Source organism: Lissotriton vulgaris, chromosome 4_1, assembly GCF_964263255.1.
Source record: "Lissotriton vulgaris chromosome 4_1, aLisVul1.2, whole genome shotgun sequence".
NCBI lineage: Eukaryota > Metazoa > Chordata > Amphibia > Caudata > Salamandridae > Lissotriton > Lissotriton vulgaris.
Genome location: NC_141691.1, coordinates 1353220550 through 1353235732, shown reverse-complemented (window position 1 = coordinate 1353235732; position 15183 = coordinate 1353220550). Strand labels below are relative to the sequence as shown.

At 44.9% G+C, this 15183-nt stretch overlaps 1 protein-coding gene across 5 annotated transcripts in view; it reads right to left on the bottom strand.

The window, feature by feature from the left end:
• SPIRE1 (spire type actin nucleation factor 1) overlaps positions 1–15183 on the bottom strand; it is a 543573-nt gene that overhangs the window by 185690 nt on the left and 342700 nt on the right. For all 5 annotated transcript variants that reach the window (XM_086965582.1, XM_086965585.1, XM_086965586.1 and 2 more), the window contains exon 4: positions 9796–9921. In XM_086965582.1, coding sequence (XP_086821708.1) covers positions 9796–9921 — 126 coding nt within the window. The remainder of the gene's footprint in view (positions 1–9795; positions 9922–15183) is intronic.

Sequence of the window (15183 nt, the reverse complement as noted above, 5' to 3'; positions counted from 1 at the left end):
GACCTGCTTTGTCATGGAGAGGGTAGAGTCAAGGATGAACCTCATGTTGCATGCGTGGTCAGTGGGTGTTGGAGCTGTGCTTAGTGCGGTCGGCCACAAGGAGTCGTCCGGGGGGGAGCCGAGGATGAGGACTTCATTCTTGTCCGGGTTTAGCTTCAGTCGGCTGTTCTTCAGCCACTCAGTGATGGCTTTCATTCCTTTGTGGAGGTTGGTTTTGGCGGTGAGGGGGTCTTTGATGAGGGAGAGGATTAGCTGGGTATTGTCGGCGTAGGAGAGGATGTTGAGGTTGTGCAATCGGGCGACGTGGGCAAGCGGTGCCATGTAGATGATGAACAATGTCAGGCTGAGGGATGAGCCCTGGGGTATGCCGCAGATGATCTTGGTGGCTTCGGAGCGGAAAGGGGGGACGCGGACTCTCTGGGTTCTGCCGGAGATGAAGGAGGTGGTCCAGTCCAGGGCTTTGTCTCGGATCCCAGCATTGTGGAGGCGTGTGCATAGGGTGTGGTGGCAGACAGGGTCGAAGGCAGCTGATAGGTCCAGGAGGATGACGGCTGCGATTTCTCCATTGTCCAGCAGGGCCCTGATGTCATCGGTGGCGGCGATGGAGGCAGTTTCGGTACGGTGGTTGTTACGGAAAGGGGACTGGGACGGGTCCAGGATGCTGTTCTCCTCGCGGTAGCGGGTCAGTTGTCTGTTGACGGCCTTCTCGATGACGTTCGCGGGGAACGGGAGCAGGAAGATGGGCCGGAAGTTCTTAAGGTCCTTAGGGTCAGCCTTGGGTTTTTTGAGTAGGGCGTTAATCTCGGCGTGCTTACAGCTCTCCGGGAAGGTTGCTGTCTCGAGGGGAGATGTTGATGGCTTTCCGGAGATAGGGTGCAATGGGGGTGCTGGCTTTGTTGAAGATGTGGTGTGGGCATGGGTCTGACGGAGATCTGGAGTGGATGGTGTTCGTGATTTGGATGGTGTCGTCTTTGTTTATGTTGGTACAGGAGAGCAGAGGTTCGGTGCGGATGGTGGCCCTGGGGATGGAGGTCTCAGTGGCTCTCGGGTCGGTCGTGACAGTGAAGCTGTCGTGGATGTCTGCGATCTTGTGATGGAAGAAGGTGGCCAGGGAGTCGCACAGGTCTTGCGAAGGTGGGATGGTGTTGGAGCTGGGGTTGGAGAGTTCCTTCACGACGTTGAAGAGCTCTTTACTGTTGTGTGCGTTATTGTCTAGGCGGTCTTTGAAGGAGGCCCTTTTGGCGGATCTGATGAGGTGATTGTGTCTGCGGGTGGCTTTCTTGTGAGCTGCGTAACTGTCTGGTGTCTATTCACGGTGCCATAGCTTCTCTAGCTTTCGGCAGGTTTGCTTGGAGGCCCTCCGTGAACCAGCAGGCTTTCTTGCTGGTGTGTCTGTTGGAGGGTTTCTTGATCGGGGGAGGGTGTTGGCGCAGTCGTCGATCCATTGTCTGAGGTTGCGGGCGGCGGTGTTGGGATCGGTGGAGTTGTTGTCGTTGTTGTTCTCGAGGTGGAAGTTCAGGTCCCCGAGAAGGATGTAATCTGTGGAGGCGAGGGCGTGTGTACTGACTAAGTCGGCGATGGAGTCGCTGAACTGTGGTTGGGGTCTTGGGGTGTCTGTAGACGACGGTTCCTCTGAGGGTGGTGTTGGGATCGATGTGGATCTGGAAGTGCAGGTGTTCGGCGGTGCAGAGGTTGTCGGTGTTGGTCAAGACTCTTAAGAGTGTTCCTGTGGACAATGGCGACTCCTCCTCCTACTCCGTTGGTGTGGTCTCTACGGGTGATCTTGTAGCCGTCTGGGATGGCTATGGCGATGTCGGGTGCCGAAGAGGGGTTCAGCCAGGTCTCCGTCAGGAAGGCGACTTCTGGGGAGGTTGAGTCGAGTAGGTCCCAGAGTTCAACGGCGTGTTTGTGGGCAGAGGGGGTGTTGAGAAGAAGGCATCTGGGGTGGTTGCGGTCTTTCCCGGTGGGTGGATTTGTGGATCGGATGCTGGTGAAGCTGGATTTCCGGCAGGAGAAGGGTCCTTGTGTGCATTTCGGGGCGGCCAGGTATCAGGTGTGTGGTCGACCGATGTTGAGTGTGTGGAGGGTGCTGGCATCGTAGCGGTGTCAGGCGTCGTGGCATTCGCGGAAGCCAGGTGGTCTGGCGCTGGGCGCGGTCCAAGCGCGGACGGGCGCAGATGGGCTTGACTTAGGCACGCCTCCGGTGCGCCAGCGGCGCGGCGGTGCAGCGGCCACCATAGAAGGGAAGGAGGGAGGGAGGAGCAGCTGGAAGGCAGGAACGGTGCAGTGAATGGGGGCGGGAGCAGGGGGGTGGGGCTGCAGGGGACGCAGAGGCAGGAAAAGCGAGCGGGCAGAGCGGGTGGGGGAAAACAGACGGCAAGGGCACAGAAGCACAACAACAGTACAGAATGAAGAAAAAGGCGGAAAACAACACTAAAGAGGAAAATAAGACAGTACAATTACGGCAGGGCTACCAGGGGAAAACAGAAGGTACAGGGCACAATAACCAAGCAATCAGTACAAAAGGGGCAGAGGGAGCGCAAGAGCAGCAGCCTTGAACTTATACCAGCTGCAGCAGCGAGTTCAGGGGCAGCGACACACAGGTGGTGCTGTGCAGCGTGGGGAGGGACCTGCTACACCTTTTAAGAGCAATGAGGACCAGGTTCCGAGCGACGCACTACTTGATGGCGAAGGCACCCGCCGACCATCATCGTACCAGCTCTATAAAAAAAGAAAACTGCTACATTTTTAAAAAATTAAATTGCTTCAAGTATTCACTTTTTAAGAGTTGCATTTCACTGTGCTGCGAAATTCGATACCTGCACAAGATTATAACCTTGCATAATTTATTTAGCATAATGGGGCCTATTCACAAATTAGTAAAAATACACTTGGATATTTAAATCTAGGCCTGAGTGTCGTTTTAGTACTGTATGTAATAACACATTCAGTTTGAATCCGCAGGGAAAAAATCCCATGATTTTCGAGGTGGATAACTCCGCATGGGGAATGGAGTCCCCTGTGCAAATATACATTTTGAAAAAATGCTTCCTCCACAGGGTTTTTCTTGTGTCAGTGAGAAATCCCACTAAATGTATGGGGGGATCCATTATCAATGCCACACTGGAAAGCGATTTACACCAATCCTTCACTGAAGTAAAACTAAGGCTCTTTCCAGGATGGAAAGGGAAATGTGACGAGCTTGTGAATGCCCACAGAGGACTAGAGTGCATTCCCACATGTGGGCATTTGTGGGACTGGTTCAACTTGTGGACTTTCACAAACTTTCACGGATAACCATGCCTTTAAATACCCACAATGCCCTTTAAACCACTCCTTAAGTGGGCTTTACTGGTGCAAATGGAAATCTGGTGGAAATCTACGCACCCATGAATGAGCTTACGCCTACCTGGTATTCCTCTGTAAATTCCTGGCATTCGTAATTGAGGTGAATTTGGTCATACATTTATGTTTACAAGCAAATTTGCTCTTGTGAGTAGTCCCTTATATGGATTAACTTAATGAAAATTAAAAAAGCGGTTTATTTTAAAGTCCCTTTAACTAACTTAAATGATCGAAAGTAATTACAGGCCTGTCTTCCATTTAACTTTCAACATGCTGTCCAGGACTGCAGGCCTATTATGTCCTGCGAGACCCATAGACACAACACGCAACTTCGCTCCCAGTGTCAAGGAAGTGGTGCAAACTCATGTCATGAACTATTCAGAAATCCCCTCCTCTCTAATTCTACTCGCAATCGTCGGATTCGCTCTCCCTCGATTGCCTAAAATACTATTTTATGTCAAACTAAAACACTCATTAGCCACACGAGCCTAAGGGCTTTAATGAAAACCCTGATAGGTAAATTGTGCGCTCTCGGGTATCGGACATGCAGACAATCGAGGTCATTTCGCAGAACTGCCACAGAATTAATCTGGCGGGGTCTCAAGAAATGCTACTGAACATCTGTGCTGCTGTGGGATTTACAAGCCATTTCGGCCTGCGGATTAGAGAGGGTGGTGACTATTCGTCCCTTAAAAAATAACAGACAGGATAAAAAAAACTTGCATCTGCCGAAATGATTGTATGCTAGGATAAAAGGAGGACAATATTTGTCTAACCTGCTGAACATAGAAACAATCTTGTAATAGGTTGTCAAAGGAGATGTATTCCATGGTGGCCTCAAGGACAACAGTAGTGTGTCTTTTACGTCACCAAAGTAGTTCGCTATATTCGTGCTTTGATTGTATTGTAATGTAATTGCATTTATATAGTGCTTACTTCCTCTGACGAGGCACCAAAGCGCTTTACGGGGAGTAGAAGGTGGCATATAAATTTCACAACTATGAGAGCGGAAAATAGATCTCATACAAAACTAGTTGTAAAGCAGTGACACCACTGGGGCAAATTTACAATACTTGTTCAGACCACAGACATCACATACAGGTTAAAAAAATAATAATTTGTGAGCGGAATAAAGATCTATGAAATTCTCAGTGAAATTCCACTAGCAACACTGTAAAATTTGCCAGGTTAGCAGATGTCTTACTTCCACAACCAAAAGAAATTTCATAGCGATAGCAGTTGGGCCGCCTCCCAAAATTGTTCCCATCTTACACATTTATTTACTATGGCATATCTCACCCTATATGTGCAAGTACAATTACTAAACAAAAAAAACAAAAAAAAAAGAACTGGAGGAAGTGTCTCTTTACAGTATAAAGTGCCTTCAAAACACCCCCAATATCTTCTGCGAGTTCAGTGGGAGGCATTTCTTTATGTGGGGAAAACATTTTATTATACAGGGGAAGAGGTCACAAATTGTATAATTTTGATAAAACCGATTAATATGCAATTTTAGACTTTTGGGGAAACAAAAATACTTGCCTTTCCTGTTACTCTCATTTGCTGGCTTCCTATTTGATGGTTTGCCTTGTCCATCCTCCTCAGATCATTGTCCCTTTAATTGAGTGCTTCCGTATATAAGTTTTAGGGACTTATTCTTTTCTTAGACTTTGGCACTCCATGAGAATGAATGCGTTTTCCAGCTATCCTGCTCATGACTTTTCATGACCACCCTCCGCATGCGGTGTCGTGCTCTCTCACTGTGTGCTTCTCCCAGCCCCCTCTGTGATGTGCTTGTCGTCACATGCTTCTTCCACACATTCCTTTCTTGCCCATGTGCTTCTCTCCTACCTGCTCCACGTTTCTCTGACTAACTATTTGCTCTCCCTGTGCTCCACTCCATGTGGCTCTCTATTGCACGTTGCTTCTCCTCCATACGCCCGCTCTTCAGGTTGCTTCTGCCCGCCCCATTGCTTGCCCCACCAACCCCGCCATCCAAGATTTTTTACCCCACCCGTGCCCCCCTTCTCTCTCACATGTTTCTTCCGAGTCTTTCTCCCATGTTGCTTTCCACCCAACCCTGGCACTCTGTTTCTCGACCCTGCTTGCATCATTTTGTAGACATGCACACCTACAAAAATTATCTGACCGATGTACCATATCACCTTTTATTGCTTTTAGCCATGCTGCACGGCTTCAGTGATGCTGTACAGCACGGCTAAAAATAATTTTAAAAAACCTATAGGTCTCAAAGGCAAGACCTATTGGCTTTGCCAATACCTATTTAATTAATCTATGAAGAGGCTCCTGAAAGCCTGTTCATGGATAGCGACCTGGCGGGTTACTCTAACCCAGGACTTGCCGAAAAAATATTCCCTATACCACAGATGGAGGTTTCTTGAAAAGTTAATAAAAACATGTATTCTGCTATTTGTTAAACGTTTGCAAGTACTCAATCACTTTCTAAAATTAAAAACAAGGCAGCCTGTTACATCGAAGACGAGGCATGAAGGTAAGGTTACAACAGATTATTATCAGGAAACAAAGCTGTGACCGCAGGAGGCCTTGAGCCTCCACAAAATGCCCTACCTTCCACATACAGACCCCCCCCCCCTTTCCAATTAACTACATTTTACTGGCAAGAGACTTCATGAGATGCTGGCCAACAAGCCACTACACATACCAAGAACACTGACTAAACAAATATACCAGAAAATACAGCGCAAGTCTCACAGCTCTACCATCCACGCCAGTTTGAGACCTCAAACCTCCACCAATACACGAACCAAATGTACTCTTCCAAACTTAGCGCGTTCCAGCAGGCGCATCTCAGTCTGCGTCTTCCCCTGCCTGGGACTGCTACAGAAGCACAGCTCAGGTTTGACTGCAGCTGCGCAGCAGGTGTAGAGAGGCGGGAACGCATTAATTAGAGTGTGATGTACAAAGGATTGTGTATGGTGGTGCTGCGACCATCAACAAGTGGTGGTGCCGGAGCATAATCTTTTGCAAAACTAGCAATTAAAAAAAAAAACAGCAACAGCAAAATAAGGCTAGAAACTTTCTATGCATGGATCACCACAGCAAGCGGGGGTTCGTGGACAGTCCAGGGAGAGGGAATGTCTTATTTCAAGGCACCTTTGTCCTTAAATAATGGTCAAATCAGATCTCCATCACTGGATATGGGTACATTATCCTTGGCCGTGTGCGAAAGGTACCGTGGGCGGTTAGAACAAGGTATAATTTAAGAAGTAATCATACCGCGTACCTAGCAATCACAGCACTCAGGCAGGCGGTGGAATTAGCAACTCTCAACCTTCAAGGGCACCCCTAAGGTTGCCCAAGCTACATTTTTAATCCAATAAAGTGCTTTACTATAGCTTTATTACTACAACTGCAACCAGGTGCGCCTTGACAAAAACTATAATTTAACAGGTGTGGCATAACCTTTCCAGTACCTTGCAAGAAAATAATTCATGTTTCCCTCAACCACCACCAGCTTATGTCAGCAACACCAATGTCTCCAAAAGCAGTGTATGGTACAGTTCCTCTAGTGCTTCCGGGTCTCTCTAATGTGTGTGAATCCCAGAGATATTCCACGTATTGCCAGAAATCATTAGCAGAAATTATGTTAGAAGGTCTTCGCATCTGATTTGCCTCAGTTTGTTTTATTCAGCACTAGAGGAAGTTACTTACAATAATAGGAGATCCCCAGTTTTCTGTTAACCAGGCCCATAGGGAGAGTAAAGCTATGCGGGATTTGAATGTGATGATACTTTTTATATTGAGATCCTGAATAAAGCAGTCTATATTAGATGCCACTGAAGCTTTAGGATATCTCCAGATTATTTTTAATGAATCCTATATAATTCCTGGAATTTTGGGATTTGCAACATTACCACCCCGCCTTCAAGTCTCACTCGCTGCACCCAGTTAGTCCCATACAGGCCAAGCCACAACCACTACCTTTCAACTATACACCCAAAGAGCTCCCCGGTGACGTGGGACCTTGTCAGCCCTAGGAAGTGCTTCATAAGGAATATAAATGGAGCCACTACTTACTCGACAATCCAGAAGGTGATTTAGGTCTTGCAACAGGTATGGAAAACGCTGCATAACTACCAATGCAACAAAACTCAAAATCTGCCTTTGATATATTTTACAGGTTTATCATGTATGTGCTTTAGAACTCAGTGAATCATGCAGGTCACTGAGTTCTAAAGCCCCGCTGTTCAATAAGGTAAATTCATGATTTTGTGGCCGAGTGGACTCTGGTAAGGGCTATTTTGTGCAGGAGGAAAAGTGCGCTTTTAGAAAGCCTCTGTGCGAGAACAAACTCATTTGTCTACTGTGAGTCTGCTTGCACTGGAGCAATCCAGATTTATTTCGGGGGAGGAGGGGAGCGGGGGGGGGGGAGTGTCTTTCTGACTGGATCTAGACTGTGAAAGCCGGATCCATAAGGGAGCCACTCTAAAATAATGGAGTAACTGGATGCAAATTACATTGCCTTAAAAGTTAAAGGGAATCTTTGAGAGGCTACTCAATGCAGCATACACTTAAGGTGATCACGATCTGATGGTCTAGAACTGGAATGAATGCTCACCCACGGTCCTGTAATTTTAAGGGTACATGGACCCAGGGATGAAGCCCATGTCTCGATTGTTCATCCCGTCCAACTGACTGGTTGTGCACCAATTGAGTGGTGATGGGCATCAAATGGATTTCAGAGGATTATGAAGTTTGTGAGTTGGTTGACCATTCAGTGTCCTTTATTTTGGTTCTCAGAGATGTGTGGGGAATTCCAATTAGGTAGCACTTTGTTGGGTGGATCTGGTATGCAACGTGATTCACCCGAGAACTATTTACGTGCTGGTCTGACGGTCTTGAAAATTGGCGAGCTTCTGATGATCGAATTATCACTTCAACAGGCTGTGGTCATGATATTGCATCTAGCCACAACTTTTAGGTGCTGTTAAGAGCTTGACCTGGATAACACATTTTTTGTGTTCCCCTATTTGCACTTCTCAAAGTTACAGCTTCAGCTTATATTTATGTGTACACAACATGAAATGCAGAAACCCGACTTTGATGTTTTAGACAATTCTGAACAGCAGTGAAACTGTGGTATCTTCTATGTACTTAAGTATTAAACACGTTTAAGTTACTATTGCCTTCGCACTATTTGTTGAAGAACAAGCCATTCTGCGCTCCCTCCCACTTTAGGAACCAAATAAAATAAGATTACCTAAATCTATTTTAAGGACATTCTCTCTGCCAACGTTTCACTTGCTGTCAGAACAGTCAGATCTACGGGTGACTGCGCTTAAACTAGCCAAATGTGAACTGACAAACGCTTTTGCAACAATCCAATATTATTATATAAAGACTATAGTCCTAAAGTTAATCGCTTAGTATAGCTAAACCTCATCAATAGTCCAAGATGGTCAAAATCCCTTGTGTTAGCTAACGTCCTGAACTGTATTATATGATCAGCCTTCGATGGTGTCACTTAACTAGAGCCATAGTTAAGCTGCACCACTTAATAGCTAAAGCCACAGAACATTAACCACATGCACAGACTATTTTGAACTTGTATACAGGTAGAAATGCAAACAAATTATACTTCAAAAGGGCAAAGACAGCCCACACATTGGCTTAAATGTCTAAAAAAAAAAGGCAAAGCTACAGTGGAAATATTAAATATGCCTACTATTCACAATACACTCAAAATGTCATTTGGTGCAACCCCAGGTACCCCAACATCATGGCGTGGAGGTACTTAGGGCTCACAGTGGGTCATGCTCAGAATGTAACGTTCTGGACTGAACACACACACAGAGGTCTGCTTCTATTGAACTCGTCTCAAATTTGTGGGCCATCTTCCCGTTTTCTTTGGACGGTGGATTTTTGGTGATTGCTATTGTTTTCTATTTTGGTGCATTACAGTTAATATAATTGTAATGTTATTGGTGATGGTGAATGATATTGATTACATTAAATGCAACAGTCCAACTGATGAAGGATTTCGTAATTGTAACTATGCCTTGAAAAAGTCCCGAGGACGAAACATGTTCACTCCTTTTATCCATTGCATTGTTGTTTCTGAATAAAGCGGAAGTCTGCTATAGGGCTGAACACATTTAGGTCATGAGTCGTGAGCATCTCTTAAGATCTTGATTTTGTAGCATACATTTTAAAAAACTGTAACGTTATGAGTGTTGTGACTCCTCCATTTTGATTAAAATATATATTTGTACATTAACCTTAACCACAGATACATCAAACCAATTTGCCAAATTTCAAAACATTCACACTAATATCTAAGAGATGCCTTATGCGCCTAAGTGGCAAAGATCCCAAGACATGCTCAGTAGCACACAGCACATCTGTAGCAATTTTCAGACAATTATTCACAAGTAGAGAAAACAAGCATTTTGTATTCCGGCTACATACCTGTTTGGCACTCCGGATCCTGGACAGAAACATGTGCAGCTCCATGGTTTCTGCAAACAGCGCGCGGCACACTGCCTGGTAGTGGTTTGGTGCCTCCGCTGGTGTTGTAAGATGGGATGCGCACAGCTGTGGAAGAAGAAAAGCATTAAAAGCCAATCTGTACACTCATCTGTAGCTTCTTTCCTGCATGCTAGATACATAACAATATTTTCCGTGGGCTGTTACACTGATCAGATTACATCAGAACAGTCATAAACTCAAAATTCTCATCCTGAACGGACAAGATTTTTGGGTTAGTGATTTGAACGCCCTAAGTGTCTGCAGGTCATGGGTTCATATCCTGGCAAGGTCAAATAAAACTGCCACTGTTTCAAAATTGGTAAATGCAGCAACATTAAATTGGGCCATAACGACACCTGATATTTAAACTGCCTAAAATAGCAACAGTGTGGCATGAAACTTTGTATAAAAACATGTTATCATCATTGATACTTGCCACCACATAAACAGTACTGTTTTGCCAATTCAGCTAGGGTTTATGTGCCCCCTGTTAATGATGAAGTAAGGCCACCGCCTCACCTCACTTTAGAACTAAAAACAATTGTTCACCAGGCTATATTGAGAATTTAAAAAAATCCATCCCTTGTGACAGGATTTTTATAATTAATAAAAAATAGCAACCATTAACGTTTGTAAGTTAAATGAAGAAGGCTTGCTAAAGAAAGATAGTTGCAAATTTAATCTTATATATATATAAGAGAAAGAAATCGCTGTGTAGAGTGAATTTTCCTTAGTGTGCTTGAAATACCCAGTCTTGTTTTTGTCATAATTTTTAAACCAAAGTAATCTTTTGAATTGAGGGCAATCATAGAGCTTTCTTGTGGTAGCACCCCCTGCCTCTTTTGAGAAGTTACAGGCCCGCCCCTAGAATATGAGTTATGGGAATATACTTACATATACAGTCAGCCATAAGATCCTGGCTGACTGTATGCAAGGCCTGGGAATTGGGGGCTCAGCGTTGAAACTCCTGAAATCATTTTTGGCAGACTGACTACATAACGTGACAATGGGCAATTTTGTCTCTAATCGGTTTTCCCTGCCCTGCAGAGCCCCCAGGGATCGGCATTAAGTCCAAAGTTGTTCAACCTCTATGTTATGCCACTTGCGTCAATTATCAAAGACTCTAGCTTTACTTTAGCATCTTACACGGACGACACCCAAATTGTGGTGTCACTAGCAAACAGTGAAAATAGCACAGGCGCGGCCTTCAGCTTATGCATGAGTAAGATTAGCAACTGGATTGAATGCAACTGCCTGACACTGAATGCATCCAAAACTGAGGTTATCATCTTCGGCAACAAACCCTCTCTTTGAACACCGGATCGGTGGCCTCCAGAGTTGGACACACTGCCTACACTAAAGTAAAGAACCTGGGGTTCCTGGTAGACAGCGAAGTGAAATTCTAGGACCAAGTTAATAAAATTACAGCTGCCTCTTTATTCTTCCTAAAGCTAATAAAAAAAAAATTCCAAAAATGTCTGCCCCCAGAACTTCTAAAAAACAGTAACCATGGCCTTGGTCCTCACAAGGATGGACTACTGCAACAGTCTCTACCTTACTCTTGCATCAGATCTTTTGAAAAGATTACAGATCTTTCAGAACTGCTGCGGCTCGCCTCATTTTTAAAACTCCCAAATTTGAATCGGCCTAAGATGCCATTAGGAAACTACATTGGTTGCCAATCAGACAACAATGTAAGTTGTAGGGGGGGGGGGGGTTCTACTGCAATACTCTAGAACAGTCTACCACAGACTCTAAAACAGCCCCCTCCCTACTTAGTTTTAGAAAAGCCCTAAAAACTTGGCTCAATACACAGGATTAGAGGCATCCTGTGCACTCGTTCAATGCGCAGCAGACACTGCCACTGCCATTATCCAGACCTCCATAGCGCCAAGACGCCCCTGGGCATGAGTTGCACTATATAAATTATATTTAATTACATTACATATATTACAGGCTTAATCATCAATGGTTTTAAGGAGACTGCTCGTCTCAGAAAGACGGTCACTAAAAATGGAACATGCAGCGCCAGGAGGACATGAGTTAGCAATGCCTTGTTTTTAAAGTGGATTTGGAAATGTTTCTTTATTAATTTCAACAAAACTCGTTTCCATTGTGTAGTGCTGTATGACATTTGCAGTGAATGACTTTCTTTTAACTGCTGCCATTTCAATTGAACCCTTAGGGGGTAAAAAGCCTTTGACAACATGTGTGGTTTCCACAAAGTCTGTTTAATGCTCTCAGCAAACATTAATCAGCTTGCTCTGGCACCAGTAAACATATCCGAACAGACACTGCCAAGGGGGTAGAAATCCTTAATGGCAGCACTACTAACTGCCTTTAACTCAAGTGATGGGAGAAATAAGAGACATCTGTCATTGTGATGCACTGTGCAGCACAGTGCAGTGCGCTGAGCAGTTATCAGCACAGGAGCAGTCCAGAAACAGCCCTTCTTTCTTAAATGGTCTGCTATATAGAAATAACAATTTGCCCAACTGTGTTCACTGCACCATATATAAACAGTAGGTGTGATGGAGAGAGGCAAACTGAAGTGTGAAACTGTGGCACTGGATAGAAATAAGGCTATCTCATGGCCAGGCTGCTCCTGTCCCAGAATGTGAGTCAGGCAACAGAAGATGTGCCTGATTCCAAAATGGCCACTGCAAATGCACACACCAACTATTATACACTTCGTTGCTGTCAAACAATCCTCCAGAGAGGAAGGAAGAGCTCGAGCAACACGAAGTACAATAGTACATCGAGAGGTGCGTTCTATAGGCATGCTCCTGCTCAGATCCACTCAACGACCTGACCTAACACCATGAAGGTGGTTTCAAGCACCATTCAGCAGTTGGAGCAGATTGATAACTTTATTTTTTTTTAACTGTATTTTATTTGTTTTCATTAACGCAACAAAAAAAAAGAATATACAGTGCAGGAAGTTCAGTTACACACATAATACCCCATGAAATACAAAGTGGAGACGGTTACAGATATGGGTCCACACACATAAGGCATTACAGTATAAGAGAGACAACAATAGTCAGTACAGGGACCAAATCATCGAACAAAACATCAGAAAAAGAATTATAACAGCAACACCCACAGTCGCCGTAAGCACTACAGTGCAAACATTAGCCAGGTTAATGACCCCTCCGAACCAGAACATTCACCAACACTCGAATCACCATCCTCATTGAATCTCCCAAGTAATGATTGAGAAATTTATTTAGTGGGTGGAGGGATAAAAGCTTCTATGTAGCACCAAAATATTTATAAAATGGTAATCCCCACGCTGGATACATTTCATGTGGAAATGACACTCAAAATTCAGTGCAGTACAACAGAACATGTTCAACCTACATGTGTTGCCTCAAGCACTGCTTCATTTGTCTGTCAAATTTTTTTTTTAAATGCATAGTTTTCATGCAAAAGAGTGTAAAAAAACACCCTTAACTCTGGATCCAGATATTAAATACAATAAGCAAGCAAAGATTTGCGGTGGAAAATGCGATAGAAAGTTGAGTAATAGGTTTTTCGATGCAAATATTTCGTATCTTCAGTCGGTCCTGAAAAGCTAAAAATGTATTCAGATGGAGGGGTCAATAACTGTGTCATATATAACAAGCATTGGATAATGCGAATAGGCCTGGCTTTAAAGGAATGTTGCATGGTGATGTGAAGAATTAAAAGTAGATAGCACTGGATTAGATATGTATTTTGGGTGGAAGCAAAGAACTATAGAATAATGTTGGTCCAGGTTAAAAGATCAGGTGACAATTGCACTGTCGAGCTAGACCTAAAAATATATGTTCGTTAATGACTGCCTCCTTCCACCAGTAACACCATAAAGTATCTAGTATCTAGTTAGTTAAGATACTTTAAAAGCATTACAGTGTCATGAGTGTGCCCCTGAAAGGTTAAGTAAGCTGAGGCAGCTGAATAAATAAACAAAACACAGCTGTATGGAGGACAAGCAATTCTTAGGTCGTGCCAAGGCAGCACTCATGCGCTGTAAGAAATACCTGTTTTCAGTAAGGGACTTAGGTCCCGCCTGCTACTTACCATTCATTCAATGCAGTGTCGCTCTTCTTTGCTGACTCGTAACTGGTTTAGGCAGCGACACTTCACTTCAGTTTTTACCAAAACAGCACCGGCCAGCTACAGTTTTGGTATGCTTAGCTAGCTTATCTGTTCTGTAGGGGAACTCTTTTTTTTAAATTGCTTCGCTTCATGCTCTGTCAGTGATTTTCGGCACCCATCTGTGTCCCTCCACCCCAAGATTGCTGCTTACTTTATGTTCATGGATGCTGTGCTTTTTACGGTGTGGCATAAGTAACGTTTTAAGGTTGTTTCCCTCGAAACGCCGGCTACACAACCGCTGAGCTTCCTCTACTTTTCCCCCTTCCTCAGCGGCGCATCTGCGAGCCTTAGGGTTAGGGAGTGTGTGTGTGTTTACAGTGGGCAGTGCAGGAGCCCTCACCGCTGAAAGGGCAGGGTGGGCAGCATCCGACACAGTCCATGCCGAGGGTCCCACTGCTCCAGTGGTAGGCAGGACAGCACTGGGTAGCTCAGGATGCTCACCCTGGCAGGCTCCATAAGTAATGCAGCTGCAGCGCAGACACAACCTTCTTCCTGCACTACCTGATGGGTTGGGGCGTCGCTCTCTCCCATTGTAGCTGCCATGGAGCCTGGTGCACCAGTCACTCAGCTCTAAGTAACAATTCAGCTTAGTACCATGTGTGCTTGTCTCTACTGCCTCCCCTCACGTTCTCCATGTTCCTTTTATTTCCCAATGGCCTTCACTGTGTTGCTTTAATATTCATCCCTCACCCAACCCTATTATTGCTGCGAAGCGCCGACGCGGGACTGGTTTCAGGTAAGTGCAAATCAATACTATTAAACACTATTTATTGTACTGGTTACCATTTTCAGGGACTGACAGCCTGGATTTATTTGGGTAAAAGGCATTGTGATTGTGATGTACAATGCCAAAACCTCCAACTATTGCAAATGCGAGACCTATACACCGGCACTTATGACAGTCTGACACATGGTGTTGGTATTTGTGCAATTGAGAGATGAGGACAATAACGTTGGTTTATTAATTCAATATACATTTCAGGACAGTCACCACCTCTGCCAAGTTGCATATAGTACAGCTATACTATTTACATGCAGCCTACCTGACCCCTGTGCGCCTCCATCGAGCAGGGTTTAACCCGACCCTCGCTTGCACTAGGTGCGGCCATGAGCCAGCTGATTTCTTCCATATGGTATGGGTCTGTCCACGCCCGACACGGTTCTGGGGGGACATTGAGGAGGAAC